We start from the raw sequence: 18,795 nt of genomic DNA on the forward strand, positions 1-18,795 counted from the left end.
TTGGATTTCTAGTTTTACATTACTTACAGTCCAGCTTGCTTTATCTTACAGTTTTAAATTGACGAGTACCTTTAGACTGCTAGGTCTTTGAGTGTTTCCATATACCTTGATATGGAGAAGGACAGTTTCAGTATTGTTAATGATGAAAAATTTGGGGTTTTTAATCCCTTAATTGGCACAATATTTTGTATGATGTTGGAGGCAGTCACTAGAATACTTGGATGGAAGGAAGGAAGCAAGCCAAGTCAATTCAAGCAAAGCCTTTAATGTTCTAATAGGATTTCACTTTTTTTTTTAATATAGATATAGATATAATTTAAATTTATCTTCACTGCTCGTTCCTTGGATCTCATCCACCTGCTTTGACTTGAAAGAATTGAATTCAAATTGCTTCCTTCTCGCAGTAGTCTTCTATGGTATAAGTAGCGTGAGCTCCAAACATTGACTTATTTCCTTGGAGTGTTGCAGCCTGTGCTGCTTTGGCTGGTTCTACCTTCTGATTACCCAGGATGGTTACAATTCTTTAAAACGCAACTGCTTGCTATCTTGAATTCATTATATATTTAATACCCTTTTTTGTTGTTGTTGTAATATTATGATTTTTAGTCATCTGCATATGTTTTTGGCATTAAGAAGAGTTAGAAAATCCAATTTTTTTTCAATACTGAGTGGAAGAGTAGCTTCTTCTGCCTCTCCCCCAGTGAGCAGAGGAACAGACGTATACATTTTGGATGTAATTTTTATTAGGTAATTATTTTTTTCCAATAAAAATGCAGGATGTTTTCTCTTCCAATAGATTTACTTAGGCAAATAAACTTTAATTCTGATGTTTACACTGAATATTAGTCTTCAGATGTGCAGATCCTTGTAGAATTGAGACTTATGCATGTGCTTCTCTGGCAGGCAACGTCAGTTGTTTGGAATATGGTATTGTGGGAATGTAGTATGCCCTTGTTTTTGAATACAATTCTGGTGCAAGAATGAAAAAATATAATGTGAGATATGCATTAAATGCTTTTAAGTGTGTGGGTTTTTCCTAACATCATACTTTGTAGTAAACTTGTATGTTTCCATTTTACGGAAAATAGTTTGGCCTTTTCCCAATAGCAAGTTCCATAAGAATTCTTTTCCCTGTAGTCTAATGTACAACTTGCTGTTGAGCTGATACCGTAGAACTTAGCTCTGTGTACCATTCCTGAAGGTAACCATTTGGTTATCCCTTACTTGATGAGAACGTTATCCTTGACTTCTACCAAAGTATAACCATAGAATATTTATACTTTATATGCTATTATGGCATATTTAGGTAAGCAGAAGGAAATATTACCTAAAGGTAACCTAGAGGAAAGGGTCTATTTCAGATGTAGGGGGATGTTGGCATAGGAACCAAGGGAATAATCCAGTCAAAAACAAATTTCAAATGGTATTTAGAGACACTCTTCAGTGTAGTTAAGGTTTAAATCATCCTTCGAATCGGATTAGTGGGGCAAACAGTGAATTAGCTCTAAGTTGGAGTTAGATCAGGATTATAGACCAGTTAAGACAGTATTGTCCACAGCACCTGCTTGACCTACTTGGCCCATTTTGACCTCGATGCTTAGGCATTGTCATTACAGAGAGAGCTGTTAACCAGCTAATTTCATTTGCAACTATAAATTTATTAGGTGTTAAAGGGAGAAAAAGAAAACTAGAAACTAGTTTGGTTTTTTCATCCTAGAAACTATGAGCAGTCTGAAGAGGGTAAAGAAAAGTGTTCAAATGACATGCTGAAATCGTGAATTAAAGTTGAAGAGGTGAGAATGGAATTATGGATACCTCTTGTGGTAGTTTGCCTCCAGCCAGCAGCTAAGCCCCATGCAGCCACTCAGTGGCTGCTATCGGGGAGAGAACTGGAAGGGTAAAAGTGCAAAAACTTTGGGTTGAGATAAAGACAGTTCAATAAGAAAATAAAAGGGTGGGGGGGGCTGGGAGAACAAAGGAAAACAAAAAGAAGAAACACAAGCGATGCAAAAAAACCCAATAGCTCACCACCAGGCAACTGATGCCCAGCCAGTCCCCAGGCAATGGCAGGTAAACTCCCCTCTTTCCCCCCAGGTTTTTATTGCTGAGCATGACACCATATGGTGTGGGGTATCCCTTTGGTCAGCTGGGATCAGCTGTCCCAGCTGTGTCCCTTCCCAACTTCTTGTGCACCCCCAGCCTCCTCGCTGGCGGGGCAGTGTGAGAAGCGGGAAAAGGCCTTGACTCTGTGTAAGCACTGCTCAGCAATAACGAAAATATCTCTGTATTATCAACACTGTTTTCATCACAAATCTAAAACACAGTGACATACAAGCTACTGTGAAGAAAGTTAACTCTATCCCAGCCTAAACAGCACACCTGTATAACAAAGGTCTTAGACCTTTTCAGAGATTTCTTTGAAATTATGATGGTCTGTACAAGTGTAGATGAAGTGGAAAATTATGTTGAAACTGATGTACATGACTCATTTTACCTGCTTTGTGAAACAGTTGATGCATACCATTGTAAATTGCAAAATAATGCATCTCTCTGATCAGCTCTATCTTCTGTGTGCAAATGCCACACATTTCCCTTAATTCTGTGATACAGCTCTATAAAGAGGTCTTCTTATGGATCCATGTATGAAAGCGAGAGTTCAGAAAGGATTTATTTTGTTATTTCTGCCACACTTTATTTAAGAGTACTAAATATGGCCCAGTTAATTCCAGTTTAGGACACTAAGTGCTGTAGAACTATCTGAGCTATTTTCCACAGTAATTCTGTGTTTACATCCCAGATAATGCAGAGAAAGACTCTGGAAGCTGTAGTCCTTTTCTCCAGTCTTCTTGTCCTGTTCCAGCATCTTACATCCTCTCTTACTTTTCCTTCCCAAAATGAATGGTGATGGTGAGATAGTACGCTTTTCCAGCTCTTGGATCCTCTCCTTTGTGGTTTTGGGTGTGTGTTTTGGAGAGGGGGAGAGCAAAACAAGGAAGCAGCCATATGTTTTTAAGCCTGGCTTCATCTCCCATTTCTAGCTAATCTTTATTTTTGCAGGGATTGCTTTTTTTCCCATTTAAAAGAATGTATCAATCAGTATTTTGGTTCATCTGTCGTTAACAGATTATTTATCTAGCATGAGAATTGTTAGTTACCTTTAATTATAATCTGGTTTTCTGCTGATAATGCACCTTGAATTTTTCTGTGCTTCCTACTGGATGTGGTTGTTACATGATGATGAAATTGTACTGTGATTAACTTGTGTTTTGGTGTGGAGAGCAGAGGGAGCAATCAGACAGTAAAGGAAAATAGGTTTTCTCTGTTCTCAAGGGTAAAAGTAAAGTTTAAGTTTGCTGCCTAACTCATTCATAGTAATGGTATCGTACTATGTGCTTATCAGCCATTTAAAATATTTTAGTCTCCTAAAATATTGATGTCAGCTGCTATGAGAATCTTTCTTTTTATTTAACAAATGTTATAAAATCTATACTTTCACATTAATAGACTGATGCAGTGCTGCTCGAAATGGTAGTAACATTTAATTAGATTGACACTTGCATAAGCTTTTTCCTTGTAATTGTAGTATACTTCCTTCAATTACAAAAATTTCCATTTTCTGATATGAATTGTTGTGTCCTATTCTGAAGACAATCTCTTGTAGTGTTTTAAGAATAGTGATAACTTGTTAGAATATCAGCAGTGCTGATATGAGGGGTCTAAGCAGCTCGATTGTTGTTTTTGTTTGTTTTTTTTTTTATTGTTTTGGTAATCTTTGCCAGTCCTGTTATAGTTTACAAGCAGAGAATGCATTTGGAGATAATCTGATGTAGTATCAAGATGACAGCTAGCTGGGTTTGATACATTCTTTTAGTTCAGGAATAAAACGAGTTAGCGCAAAGCGGAACTGCTGTTTCTGATTGTTCTTTTCTTGAATGTTATTTTATGTTTGTCTGTTTGCCAGGGACTGTCTTTGTTCATGCAGTGCTTTCAGCTCAAGAAATTTGCTTAAACATGCAGTTTAACCACAGTTTTGGAACCTGTAAAGCTGACTAGGGTGTCTGAACACTCACCTACTGTCACATCTGCTTTAAGTAGGGCTGGAAGAATATTTGCGCTTAGGATGTGTGCTGTCTTTTACTGGAAGAATGCTGTTGTTCATGAAGAAAGGGAGAGGGTGGGGAGCTGAGAATTGGCTTACTTGTACTTCCTTAAGCAATTTGCACACTAATTCAATACTCACAACTGTTTCTGTTCTGAACAATGAACAAGTTCCACTATAATTTGCACCTTCCCTAGGGGGGGGAGTGGTTACCCTCAGGGGGTTAGCGTCCCAGTGGCCTGGTGCAGGCTGAGAAGGGCAACTAGAATTGGACATGAAGTGGAGCTTCGCCTTGTGTTATTTTATTTATAGCAATAGTCTGAAATCATTCTTTTTCTAGATTTGTTTGTTGTTTTTTTTATTTTCCCCTAGCCAAAGTATAAAATAACTTGTAAATGCACAAATCTTTGTGTTGTCAATAGAGTAGTTGACTCCTGTACCTAAGTGATCTTAAGTAAAACTGTTAAATAAACAGGTTTGTTTCAGGTTATTAAAATCTGATAAAATTGTAAACTGAAATATGTGTTATAACAAGTTGACATTGATCTTGACATTATCTTGAATTGAAATATCATCTTTCTTCATATTAAATACCATGAAATGGGTTATAATCTTGAATTACAATTTAAATAGAAAACAGTAGAAATGTTTGTTAACATGACTCAGGTTCAAATTTTATAACTAAGTAGTTTCTGAATTTGTGTGTTAATCACTTAAAATAAGAACCTAATATATAAAAAAAAGATTTAAAGGAGTCACTCAGACTAATTCAAGTTCAGTAAGACATGATTTCTACTTTTGTGTTGGGTGTCTGCCCCCCACCTTTTTTTTTTTTTAAAAAAAAAAAAAAAAACACTACTCTTAACACCTTGTGTCATTTTACAGGCAAAATTTGTTATATTTCATTGCCATTATTAATGGGGTTACTATCTAAGCAGAGCATTAGGACTCGCTTAGTTTCTGTGGTCTACTGTGTTTCATTCTGTGTTCAAAATACTTGGCTATTGGGTGAGAATCTGCTCAGTTTTGTCACTTTAGTTGGAAACTTTGAACTCGGAAGCCATTCTACAGTTGTATCTGTTGGCTGGTACTGTTGTTTGTTGGACAGACTTCAGAGCATCTCGGGGAGGAGAGTTCCTGGGTGTGAATGCTAAGGTGGGAGGTAAAATAATGAAGGGTATGAAGATGCTGGAAGGGAAAGGACACAGATGAAGTGTGCTTTTGCTGCATGGGAGCTTAGTTAGAAATTTTTTTTTTTTTCTTTTTTTTTTTGCCAGAATCGATCCATGCCACTAGTTTAAAGCTTATACACAAAAATCAAAGTGAAGTGGTGGTTTTAGTTGATTGTGGTTTTGCATATTTGAGCAGGACTTGACGTTAGAATGGATTGCCTGAGAGGGTATCTTAAAAAAAAAAAAATATATATATATATATGCATTCATACTTGATCCTGTACATTTTATTTCAAGAATGTATTCCTACAACATTGGAAATGCTAGTTGTTATGGAATTTCCTGTGATTCAAATGTGCTAAGTAACTCGAGAATACAGACAAAAGTACTCCTGAAATTGAAGATGTTTCCTAAAGTTAGTTTTAGTAATTTAAAATTACTTTTAAAATGTATTGTAAAAAATTACTTAGAATGTCTTGTCAACAGCATTAAACTATTAGTTCTTCTGTTCTAATATCTTTTAAAATAGTATGAAATAGGGGCACTACAGATGTTTTCTTCCTCCCCTCTAGTCATTACTGTGGTGTCTAATTTAATAATATTTGCGTTTTCCTCATTATTTCTATATACATGAGCTGTGAAAAGAGCTTGCCAGTATCTCGGCAGAAACATTCTAGGGATGTGGTTTTTAGCTGGCATGACTGGATGCAAATTTAAGTATTAAGTTTCGAATATAGATTGGTAAAGTAATTTTGGTACAGTTTGCAACCAATGCAGGTGAAGAGTAGAAGCTCTTATGAAACTGCTTATAAACATGTATTTTCTGTTTTAAATTAATCCTGGTTTCAAATGTTTGCCTAAATAGTTTTGCTTTCCAACCATTTTCAGTTATTTAATTTTATATTTGTGGTTATGATACCATTTCCATAACTATGCCTTTGTTTCATTTTACAGAGGAAATAAAGGCTGAAACAGAAAAGCAAAGGTATGTGATAGTTTATCGTATTGAGCAATAGTGCTTTTAACTTCTTAAAATGTATACCATACTTATTCTGCATTGGGAGTACGGGCTCTCTCTGAAAAGCATTTTCAATGTATTTTGTAAGGTTGGTGGTATCTGGAAACATGCTAAAGATACTGCCTCTGTGACTGGCTGTTGTGGTTGTTATGGTGCAAGGCATGGGGCCTGGGAGTAGCGGCAGAAGATAGCTTAGAGGGAGCAGGCTGATATTGCCTGGCCAGGGAGGGTAGGAATGGGGATCAAGATTAGAAAAGGTCGTTGTGGGTGACACAGAAAGTAAGTATTGGTGGAGGGGCCTGAGCTTAAAAGGCTCTTGAAGTGGGTTCAGAGGAGGTGGAAGAGCCTGGAATGCAAATAAAAGACTTGAACTGTGAGTGAGCCAGGGGAGGAGGTGGGAACGGGTGGAGAAAAGTAGTGTAATTTGAAAAGATAGTGTCTGGAAAGGACATTGTTAGGGAATAGGTGTAGACTTCTGGAGGCAATTCCTCTACAAGTGAAGGTAGAAGCCAAAATTGACATTGAGCACTCCTCCGCTGTCAACAAGTACATTTTTAAGTATTGGTAAACTGTGGAATCCATTATTAGTATTTAATTACAATGTTCCACGGGATCTTCTTCCTCATTCAGTGTACGTTGCTAACCATGAGTCAGGGCTGTGTGATGAAGACTGTTTATACCACTGGTTGAAAGAATCGGATCAGTGGGTGAAACTGATGATGAAAGTGCTCTTATGGCTTAAGCAGATGAGTGCTACTTGGGGACGTGCATTCTGCCCTGTAACTGAATTTCTGGTTTAGGCAAATCATTTAAACCACAGCTGTCAAAATTGGCTGCTAATGATTTCTGCTTTGTCTCCTGGGTGTTTGAGCTGAAATTTACAAGTTTTGGTTTGGAAAATGTAAGCACTTCTAGCTGGAAAGGAAGCCAGTGGGAACTTTATTTCAGAAGATGTAAAGAACAACTTAATATCAAATATTCTGAACAATTTAGTCTTACAGCTTAAAAAATCGGGCATGTAAAAATTAGTGGATGCATCTGATTGAGTCACTGTGCTTCAGTTTCCACCAGCAAAATAAAGTCAATACCATCAGCTTATACTAAGGTTGTAAAAAATAAATTTAGTATTTGTGTAGTGTTAAGAAAGTGTTGCACCAAGCACCACAAGACAGTCTCAGACAGAAAGTAGTAATGTGGTTTTGTAACAGGTTTTACTTACAGTAGTATAAATAAACCACAAGTCCACATTGTGAGGCATCATAAGAAAAAAATGCTTAACATTAAATATTCAGTGAACAATATTTGTTCTGGGCACTGAATAAGGAAAAGTAATATCTGATTCTATAGTTAAATACCATGCTAAAACTAACGAGAGTGCTGAATTATCATGATTTATACAAGTGTGGTTCAGCCATTTCTGAACTTTGGGTGCATAAATTCTGTCCTATTAATATCTGAAGTTGTGATTTTTTGGGGTATAATATGTATGTCTTACCTGCCTAGGTACATTTTCTAAATAGATTTTGATCTCTTTTCTTCAGTGCTGTCTTTATTTTGACAGTAGCCTTTTGCTGCTATGAAGGCATTGCTGGACTTGGTAACTGTGAATGTATTTGCCCTCAAGTCAAATTTTTTAGATGCAGTAGAAAATACTGTTTTTCTAGGCCTTAGAATAGAGAAACCTCTTAGTTTATCAAATTATCTTCAGCTTCTTATTTCTGTAATTGAGATTTGAATATCCTAACAAGGTACTTTTAATGATAATTCTTTAAATTTTTCCAGTCCCTGTTCAAGGAAACTGATCTCACAGTTAACCTCGAAAGCATTGAAAAATAGATCATTTCCACCTCCCAGAAATTTTGCATCGAAAACTGCTTCTTTTGTTTTGTTGTTTGTTTTTTAAAGAGAACTGGTGTTTGGTAGTAGGGCGGAGGGGAATGGCATAGAGAAGGACAGGCTGATTTATGTAAACGTTACACAGCAAATGCTGCCAAAATAATTTCTAAATTCACTGTTTGATAAATACCTTAGCCTCTTTCTATGGCTGATACGTAAATACCAGCATATGTCATAATTCTCATGCTTGGTAGGTTCCTTGATGGAAGACGGTTTTGTTAGGGACAGTTCCTGGTTACACAATCTGCTAGGAAAAAAAAAAAAACAGCTGAAGTAATTTCTTTGCTGACATTAAGAAGAAAAGACCTTTTGGGTTTCTCTTCTCCCCTCTCCCTGCTATCCCCTTCCCTTCCATCATCGGCATGGTGATGAGCTTATTGAGCTATCTTTCCAGAGACAAATGGAGCATCATCTTCCATATTTATTATTTGGGGCATTTTTTAATAGCTTTCAGTTAAGAGAAGCTTCAGGCTTCTGCAATTGCTTGCTGTGGCATGGGTTCTTCATTTTCAGAATCTCATCACGGCCTCCTCCCGGTTTCTGAAAAATTCTGGTTTTATTTCCTGGGCGCTTTTTTAACCTAATTTTAATGGTTTCAATGGACATAATCACTAGATGAAGTGACATGAGCAAGTGATACCACCCTTCTGTTCCTCAGAAAAAAGCTTTTATAGGAATTTCGGAGAGATTTAAGAACGCAGAAGAATCATGTACTTCCTCTGCAACTTATCTGATTTGGGTTTTGTCCAAAAGAGCTCTGTTTCCAGCAAAACAATATTGGGCAATAAATAAAGTTATGCATCCAACAGAAAAACAAAGCTCTGCTCTTCTTCAGGAAAAAAATATGTAGGGATAAATCCTTAAACCTTCAAATGAGAAGTTATTTAGTAAAAAGTAGAATCTTAACGCTAATTATTCCCTATTAAGACTTAGAATTTAGGTGCCCTTTTTAAGCAGCCTAAACAAGGAGGGCTGTGTCAGTATGGTACCACATATCTTCTCGAGGACAACCCAGCTTGCTCTTTGGAAAGCTGAAATTGGTAATTTATCATATCAGTTAGTTTAAGGCTCTCTCCATGATGCGTGGGACTGCATTCATTCTTTAGATTTATAATAAACTCTTAGCAGTTCATTCTTCTACTTCAGCAACATGATAAATGTATATTTTCTACCATCTGCATTCCTTGAAGCATCTGATTTAATTTGCAACAAATGCATAGGGCCTGGATTTGAAATCAGTTGTTCTGTAAAGATGTTTGAATTACTGCAAGAATTTTGTAATCCTTCACTACAGAATACAGTTATGCTCTTTTTTCTTTTTTTTTTTTTTTATACCACTTATCGAGTCTGTGTAAGACAGGGTAGTTTACCTTTTATGTGAAGATACATATGCGTGCACAAAACTGGTCAGGAATGCTTTATATAAAGATGATGAGCTATTCTGTGAAATGAAAAGTCTGAACATCTTGCTTTGAGTCAAAGGCAAACTGCACTGATGCACACAAATAAGTGAAAAATTACCCATTCTTAATTGTTCTTTTTTGCTAAGTATTAATGAGCATGCCCTTTCTAAAGGTGCTGTAAGCAATAAGAGTTCAACAGCTAATTTCTCAAATTTTGTACAGTTAGTCATTTCAGATACATTGCCCAAGTGAGATACATTGGTTACACTGAACTCTTAAATTCTGTGGTGTCATCTGAAGCAGACAGAGCAAAGTTTTGTTTTTTTTTTTCGTTGGTGTTTCTTTGTTTGTTTTTCCCCTGACTATGTCCAGGATTGAAGTTCAGATAGGATTTAATCTCCAAAATAGATGTACGTTCTCTGAAGTACTGAACCAAACTCATATCATAATACAGTAGTTGAGTAGTTCTTAACTTTCAGGGTCATAAGAATTTTTGGCAAGTTGTGTTTTTATCTGTTCTAGTAGCAACTGACTAGACTTCTCTCAGAGTTCTCATTTAATGTGGAAATGATACTGAATAGATTTCCCTTCTTCCCCTCTGCCTTCACCAACCAAGTAAGGGGAGTCTTTTCCTATTTTCAGAGGAAACAAGTCTTTATGCCTTCAAACCGGCAGGGACCACTGAATATCTACTCAGTGTGCAAATGGGTCAATTTGCCTGATCCGTAAAGGAGACAGATGAAGTATAAAAGCCGTTAAGAATATTTATATGACCATATTACTGTTGTGTTAACTTCATAGAAGTTACTCTTTCCTAATGTTAATTTTCTTGATATTTTATTTCATTCATAAACATTGTGGTGGTGAGAACTATTTGTGTTACCACTTACAGCATTCTAATACAATCATTCTGTTTAGTCCCCCTCATGGAGAAGCAAAGCCTGGTTCAAGCACTCTTCCACCTGTGAAATCAAAGACAAGCTTCATTGAAGCGGACAAATACTTCCTACCATTTGAATTGGCATGCCAGTCGAAGTGCCCCAGGATTGTCAGTACATCTCTAGATTGTTTACAGGTCTGTATGAAGATGAGCTTTAACTGTCAACTCTAAAATTCCATTGTTTTGGAGGGGAAGTACAGTTGTATGTAACAAATAATGTCATTGTTTTTCTATTATTTTACTTTCTTGCACACACAAGCAAATTGAATATATTTCTCATAAAAGGTGAACGTACATCTTATTTATTATGTAATGCATATATGTGTTTGTGTATGTATGTATTACCACAGGTACATGTTTGGATCAGTTTTATTACGTTAGTGTACAACTGCCTATTTTCATGTGTATATCTGTGTGTTGAACTAACACATTATCAATGTGTTGATAACACATTATCAAATTCATTTTATGCTATTTATAATTGCAGTAAAATATTTTCAATTTGAGATGTCTAGTCTCTCAAAACTCATAGGCTCCTGTAATGTTTTCAAAACAAATTCTACAGCATGGAATTTAGCCATTCGCTTCTCCTGAGTAGCCCAACAGTGAACTCGATTAATATATTTACATTCAGAGGCACATGCCTGCCTGGCATGCTGTCGCGCTATGATGCCTTTCTAATCTGCATGTTTTTTAAGTAGGTGGGCCATGGAGATTTACAAATACTCTCATGCCTGAAGTGTTCGGAAGAGGATTTTGTTAATTTTGTAATAAATTCCATTCCAAAGTATTGAAGACCTAGAGAGAAAAAGGGATAATAGAACACTTAAAAACAGAAGACTAGCTAGTAGCTTAAATAGAAAGCATTTGCAGCTGGTTTATCTGATTTTAAAAGCATTTGTGTGCTGACTACATATGAAGATGTGTGTGATGTGAGTTAGTTTTTAGAATCCTGTTTGTTTTAAAACATTGTTAACTGATGAACAAAAGCTTTCTTCTTAAGTTTGCTGACAAACTTTATATTGCAGTTGCTGAGTGAAAATTGAATAAATCTGGAGGACATTTAAAAAAAATCCTTGATGTTTTATGAGACTTGGGGTAAAATGTACTGTTTTAATTATTCTGTGCAAGTTAGAGCTATCAAGTGAATTTATTTATTATAACAAAAAGCTGACTTATTTTTTTAAGCTCTTATTTATGTGTTTTTTTTCTCCTCTCCAGAAACTTATAGCATATGGGCACTTGACAGGGAATGCTCCAGACAGTACAGCTCCAGGCAAAAAATTAATTGATAGAATTATTGAGACAATATGTGGCTGTTTTCAAGGCCCTCAAACAGACGAAGGGGTTCAGCTACAAATAATAAAGGTAATATGATTAATACTTCCAGTATTTATAGTGGTGACAGCAGGAAGACATTCATGGCCTCAGAGTTCAAAAGCAGAAGCGTTTAATTTGTAAACATAATGGTAATTTAAAAATATTTTCTTGATCCTGTTTGTTTGAGATGGAAACTCCCTATCTAATGCTCCTTTCCCTACTCTCCCCCATTGCATTTTGGGTGAATTCATGGTTGTGACCTGAAGTCTTGTGCACAGACCACTGGGTGAAATTTCATTCACAGCGATCAGTGGAGCTTTCTAATTGTGAGGAATTACTGTCAAATAATCCTGCACTCCCAGTGGGGAAGACGGTAATTAAGCAGCAGATTTTTAAATCCATTTTGGAATTATTTTATGAAATGCAATTAGACCTGGCAGTCAGGCGTTACCATGGTAGCTGTGTGCTGCTGTGTCATAGACTTTTGCTTGAAGGAGGTCTCGGGTTTCTTTCCATAGCTTATGTAAACATTGCATGTGGAGTCTGTACAAATAAGTGTTTCTGAGGAACCTTAGCAGTTTTCTGATTGCACCCATTAATTACGGGTCTTTATTACATGAAATAATGATGTCAACTAATAGGAGTTAGCCACCTAGTGGAAACACCATACCCTACTCCTGTAACAGTAGTCTTTGAATGGTTGTGATGATGAGCAGTAGCGAAGAACACAATTAAAGTTAGTTATGAGGAATGGGGTGTTTGTTACCTTGTATTCTTGTGTATATTTGTCATGAGGTGTTGGCATTTTTTGCAGATTCTGTTTACTTGTTTTACTGCGAAGAAGGTAGTTTGTTTTCCTACTCCTTTTCATAGCTCAAATCTTCCTTTTTCTTGACACTCTACTTCTCCAGCAGATAGTTGTTAAAAATGTTGGTCTATGCTGCTGTTGTCTAGATTTGTTGTATTGTTTTGCCCAAGCTTTTAAGACACTTTTCATCTTGCAGAAGGAAGTTTTTGTTGATTTAAACTTTCAGTGACTGAAACCGTTATATCTCCCTCTCACCGTAATACCTTCTCTCTGAATGCTTTCTTATTCCGGTCCTCTCAGCCCTTGGTCAAGATGTTAAAAAGTTAACCTCCTGCCTGAAAGGGGTATCTGTGAGCTGAAATGCCTTCTGTGCAAGGAAATAGCAGAGAAAGTAAATTCTTCAACAATTGTAAAATGCCTTAAGTGTGTAAATTCATTTAGTGAGTTTCATTTTTTTGACTGTTTAAACTTAGCTAGTTGCCATATTAGAATGCCTGGGAAAGTGGAGAGTACTGTTTTTGTTTTGGCCCCATGTTTGTCCAGTACACTGGGCACTATAAAAAGCATCAACATTAGAAATAATCTTAGCAAAGACCAGAACTTGTTATTTCCCTTGGGGGAATAATGAAACTGCCAAGTCAGTCGTATTCTCGTAGGCTTCATAATTCTTCTGTTCTGGGCTGAGTGTGGACCCTGCTTCTCCAGTATGATTTGAAGGCTAGATCATGGGTCTTTTCAGACTCTTCTGTGGCTCTGGTGATTAGTATGTTCTCTGAAGAATTTTAATTCCATCAAGGAGATAGAAGGCAGGGGGACCTGGGTCTCCCGCTTTCTCTGCTGTTGCTCCCAGGCTGTTATTCATAGCATGAGTAGTGCTCCCACAGGGCAGCTGTATCACCAACACCACAGCAAAATCTGAGAACCTTGATCACTCAGACACCTTCCTTCCTGGAGGGTTATCTTGGTTCTGCGTGCTGAATGGATGGCCCTTACATAGCGTGCTGCCCTCAGTCTAAGATCTGTGAGCCAGCGTTGGGTAAGAGTTCCCACGTGGTGCTGTTTGCTAGGTACTAGATGTCTTTCCAGTGGTGGAGTCATCTTAAGCAGGTTCCCAACAACCGGAGCCGCTTAGGCGTTCTGAAAATACCTTTCTGCTGACTACCAAGGAAATAATCTTGCTGAGACTGAGGAGTGTAATTTCTCTCTTTTTAGGTACTTAAGCTTAGAGGTATGTTTAGTGGTAGCTCTGACAGTTGGTGGCCAGTTTAACTTTTTTGCCCCTATTTCTGCTTGCGTGTTCTCATCTCTGTAATCCCCTCGTTCTTCATCTGCAGACTCCATGATGAAGCAGACTGGGAAATTAGCCTTCTCCTTCCTTCCTCTTGTAGTTTAGTTTGATTTGGTGTAATTTTGATGGCAAGCCATGCAAATTCTTGTTCAGTTGTTATGGTGGGGATTGCTGGGGCAGAAGAAAAGCAAGTAATTAGGCTGCTGCTATGAACTGAAATTGTTTGTTCAAATTATGTTTGAAACAACCTCCCTTGATTGAACCTTTTTGCCTTCAGGCTTGCTCTGCTAGGGCGGCTATGGCATTCATGATGTGTGTGTGCAAAGTTCCTGTTGACACCTGCAGAGGTTTTAGTTGAAGTTCTGTTTACATTTCTGTCTGGGCTTTTTGTTCCTGAAGAACTACAATTATGACAAAAACTATATTAAATTTTTTTTAAAAAATCTATAAAGAAAGAATAGGGATGAGGAAGAAGGATGGGACACGAGATCAACTGTTTATCTTCATCTGTATTTTCTTGCCTTGGTCTGCTGTATAGTAAGTATTTGGTATTATCTAGATACTTTTACAGCCTAACTTGTTCATGTTTGGCAAAGAAAAATTTTTGTGCATGCTTGATAGCTGTAGTTTGAAAAGTTGCATGTTATTTTAGTGATGGCTTTCTGAGTCTTCCATGTGCAATAGACTGTTCATAAGGTCAACTCCTGTACGTGTCTTTTTACAGCTAGTCACGCTGTCAGTATGACCATTGTCCGTGGAGGAAGGCAAGTTCAATCAAACGTTGCTTGCACAAGCCGTCTTTTGAAACTAACTAAAAATAGAGGACAACTCATTGTTGGGTTACAGAATAGGGAGACTGTAAAAGCTAACTAATTCTGAGGAATAAGGAGAATGATGATATGTTTGAAAGAATTTTAACAAAACTTGTGTGAAAACAGATTCCAGATTGAGAAGACCCTTAGGAAGAACTTCTTGAGTTCCATATCCTGTTGTGTTTCAGTAGTGTGGAATGCTATCTAAGTAACTTAATCAGTAGTGTGGTTAGTTTTTCCTATAAAAAGATTGTAGAAAGCTTAATTCCTCCTGCTGAGTTTAAAAGGAGCTGTGGATTATGGAATGATTTGAGAATCAAAATAATGATGCAGGCAGTTTTATTTCTGAATCTTTGTATCTTGAGGCTTTCATCTTAAGTTAATGGCTAGGACTGGTTACTTAACCTGAAAATGCCATCCTGTCAGTTTGCAATTTTATTTTTTAGAGAAGGATTACATTTTCAGAGTTGGACATGAAATACTTCTGTTTTACAAAATATGTATCCATTTCATTCCATGTTAGATTCTAATTCATTTTGAACACCTAACTTTCTAGTGATAAACTAAATAAAACTTTATATTCTTAAATAATTTATATTCTTTATATTATCCTCTGTAGGAGAAACTGCAACATAGTGCTGTTCTTTCTGCAATCTCCACAGTCATAATCCTTCAGTGTGTTTCAGAGCTGGTAACTGAGCACATGCTTATGAATATGGATTTTTTTTTTTCCTTAAAATTGATGTTAAGTGGAAAAAAATACTAGTTTTAATAAAATACTAAGTGTTATTAATGATCCATTATTACTGATATCTGGTGTATAATCTAGGATATGACACTGTCTTGACTGTGAAAGCATGCTGGAAGCAAATACTGTATTTTTCTATTTTTCATACCATTACAGTGTATTTCCATAGGTCTTCAAAGTTGGTAAACTAAGTTAGGTAAATGTAGGTCTTTTAAAGCTATGGTGAATGTATAACATAAACGACTGAATAATTTGGAAATGGTAAAAAGCAGGAGATAAGATTATCACTTGCTCACAAAGAAAATGTTGCTTGGAGTGACATATTGAAAAATGATTTATCTGTGAAGGTTATTTGATGTATTTGTTGCTTTGTGGCTTAAGGGCTTAAGTCTCCTGTGTTTTTCCAAAAGTCAGTCCATAGTAACACATTATTTCATGATAAGTTAATGTTTGGGCTTCAAGTTGACTTCTAAAAAAATTTTATTATTAAAAATAACCCTGTAGCCCTTCTCAAAGGAAACGGAATTATGTGGTTCCAGTAGCTAATACACTAGAGAGAGGGGTTAGAGCCACTGTGGTTTATGTGCTGTCTCAGGTACTTGAGAGTTCCCAGGCAACTGAATTATAAGTATTTTACCCAAAGTAAGCCTGTGCTGATCAGATGATGGCTGTACTGTGTCATAAATCTTCCAAAGATAAGATGATCAGAGTTGGCTGAGAGGAAGAAAAGAATGACCCTGAGTTGAAAACTAGGCTTCCTAGCACGTCTGTATGTCGGTGCATCTGCCTCTTGTGCGTTCTTAAATCGTTCTTCTGGTTGTGGTTACTTTCTTTCACCGTAACCGTTCTGTTCTTGCAGAATATTCAGTGTGAGAGGAATGAAAAGTTTACAGGTACAGATAGATGCTGGATGTTTTTACTAGGGAATTAATGTTAATTTAGTTTACTTTATAAACTGCATTCTTTTTGCCTCACACTCATTTTACATAACAGGAAATTCACTAAATAGGCAAACATGCTTCCGGCTAAAAGAAAAAATACTATGGGTGTCATACAAAGATATGATAATCTGTAACTCAAGAAATGATCCTGAAGAATTTTCTCCTTTCCCAAACCCATCTGACGCTTGTTTACAGAAATGAATAAGTTTTATTTATAGTAACTAGGTGGAGGCACAGAACAATAGGGTCTTTCTCAAATACAGAACAATAAGTGTGAAGGACTGGAAGGAAAGCAAGGGAACAATCTCGCAGTCAGGATGATAGCCAGTAGTTCCAGGACAAGGGGAAGCTTCATGGCTGTTAGTATTTTTGCAGGCTTTGTGGCAAAGAAAGCTTTTGTGGAAGGACCTGAAGTATAATGAGGTAGTGCTAACAATGTTTTTACAAAGGTTTCCTTCCATGCCTGAAGAACAGCAAAGGGGAGGAATACAAGAAAAGTAGGCTTTTTTTTTTTTAATCATTCTCTCCTTAGCTCACACTGAAGATACTGGATGAAAACAGATGAGCTAAGTGTGACCAGAAGGAGTGGGAACTCAGCTGCAAAAACCCTTGAGCAGCAAATCTTTACCATGATAGAAAAGAGCAACCTAATGCTGTGACTCCATAGTCAGTGGAGCCATGCAGTAGCTTGCTGTTTTGACCCCTGCAGAGAGGCATTTTTCTGTCCAGGCTCCCAAATTTTGTCTCACTCCATCCCTTGTCCTGGCATGCATTTAATACTCTGAATCCACTAAAATGACTTTTAAAACAAACAAACAAACAAACCTGCAAAACCAAACACCAGAAAAGCACCTGTGGGTTTTTTTGTTCTGTGTTGTTTTTAATTGTATTAATGTGTTGCCATTAAAATAGCACAGGTGGCTTCATGCCCCAGGCCTGTTGCAAAGTAAGCAGTAAGAGTGTATGGCTTTTGTTGTTCCATCTCTCAGGGACGTGCATTGCTGTGTAGCAGTTTGAGATTTTTGCGTAGTCCGGCTTAACTGGGGACTGTTGCTGAGGTGGTTGTCTTCTACTCATGTGTCTTCCCTCTCTTCCTCCTTGCATTGGACCCAAGTAGCTGTTTGGCCACAGAGTAAGGTTGGGGAGTAATCTGACGAAAACTGATAAAGTGAGAAAGGGAAGGATTAGTTTTTTTAACATTTGAGTAGACAAGGGTTTCAGAGGAGCAGGACTGCCACTCATGATCGTAACCTGTGGTTTCTTGGGTCACACCAGTTGTGGTAATGATGTACTCTTTTATGATACAGAATGAGGTGATGTTGTTTAGGGCATGCTGTCAAATTGAGCCCTGGATGGAAGCTGCCAAGAGGGAAGGATGTTGTCAGAAAGTGATTGTAAAATCCTTCCTGTCTCATGTTCGTTCTCATATTTCTGCTAGACTGTGATAGTAGAGGAAGAGAAATGGCACTGAGATGTGAAGTAAGCATGACAGCCTGAGGATGGCTCTATATTGGAAGGAATATGAAATATATTAACAAAAGATCAAAGTTTAAAATGCTTATCAGTTTACAAACATGTGGTAGTCATTGGGATTCGTTGTCTCTAGCCCCTGAGAAGGAAAGAAACCCGAAGAAGTGACTGTCAGGACCTCTGTAGCCAAGTTGAACTCTTCAATAGTTAGATATCTGCAAGGAGGTGCCCTGCTGGAAAGACTGATTTCTCAGTCTGCATAGAAGATGTAGCTATTCAGTGAATTTGGATTAATGTGTTAAGGAGGTATGTCTCTGTGTGTGTGTGTAAACATTTCTTCGCCTCCACATCCCCTTATCAGGTGGTGTGAAAAGAACCAAGCTCTAGTAGTCATAACAAGCATACTGAAGACATTTAGGAAATTGAGGCTGTTAAGCCAATTAAAACAAAAGAGCACATAATCCATCTGTAGCCTTGTCACCTTTTTCTACAAGCAGGCATTGTCTCCTATTATTAAAAGTTGGGAAAAAAAACCCATAGGACTTTACTGAACTGAGATGGAAGTTAAAATTGGACTTTCAAATATCAAATTCTTAATCACCTGAATTTAACAAGGAGACAGAAAGTGACACAAAGGAATAACTTAATGAATGATACAGCTAGAACAAGAGAGATGGAAACTCAACCCCCCTGCCCCCCTGCACCTTTTCGTTAGTGTCCTAAATGCTAGGCAGCAAGAGACCTTATCTTCCAAGTGAGAAATTGTAGGTGGTTCTTAAACGGACGTATTTTAAGGTGTGTGTGTCTCAGTGTTATCTTTTGGAATTGGGTGAAAGAAATCTTAACTAAATCTAAATGCTTACTGTATGGAGCCCAAACA

General features: G+C 37.2%; 1 protein-coding gene across 9 annotated transcripts in view; it reads left to right on the forward strand.

Annotated features, from left to right (window-relative positions):
• ARFGEF1 (ARF guanine nucleotide exchange factor 1) overlaps positions 1–18,795 on the forward strand; it is a 103,648-nt gene that overhangs the window by 25,130 nt on the left and 59,723 nt on the right. For 6 of the 9 annotated variants that reach the window (XR_014228667.1, XR_014228668.1, XR_014228669.1 and 3 more), the window contains exons 2-4: positions 6,226–6,256; positions 10,507–10,663; positions 11,750–11,896. The exons of 1 other annotated variant lie outside the window; for it this stretch is intronic. Coding sequence is in view for 1 of the 8 variants with exons in the window: in XM_082316387.1 (XP_082172513.1) it covers positions 6,226–6,256; positions 10,507–10,663; positions 11,750–11,896 (335 nt within the window). In the remaining 7 variants the exon portion in view is untranslated. Of the gene's footprint in view, positions 1–6,225; positions 6,257–10,506; positions 10,664–11,749; positions 11,897–12,202; positions 12,222–18,795 lie in introns of those variants that run through there. 2 more of the 9 variants (XR_014228671.1, XR_014228674.1) reach the window with 2 other exon arrangements.

Source organism: Platalea leucorodia (assembly GCF_965183815.1).
Source record: "Platalea leucorodia genome assembly, chromosome: 1".
In the NCBI taxonomy this organism is placed as follows: Eukaryota; Metazoa; Chordata; class Aves; order Pelecaniformes; family Threskiornithidae; genus Platalea; species Platalea leucorodia.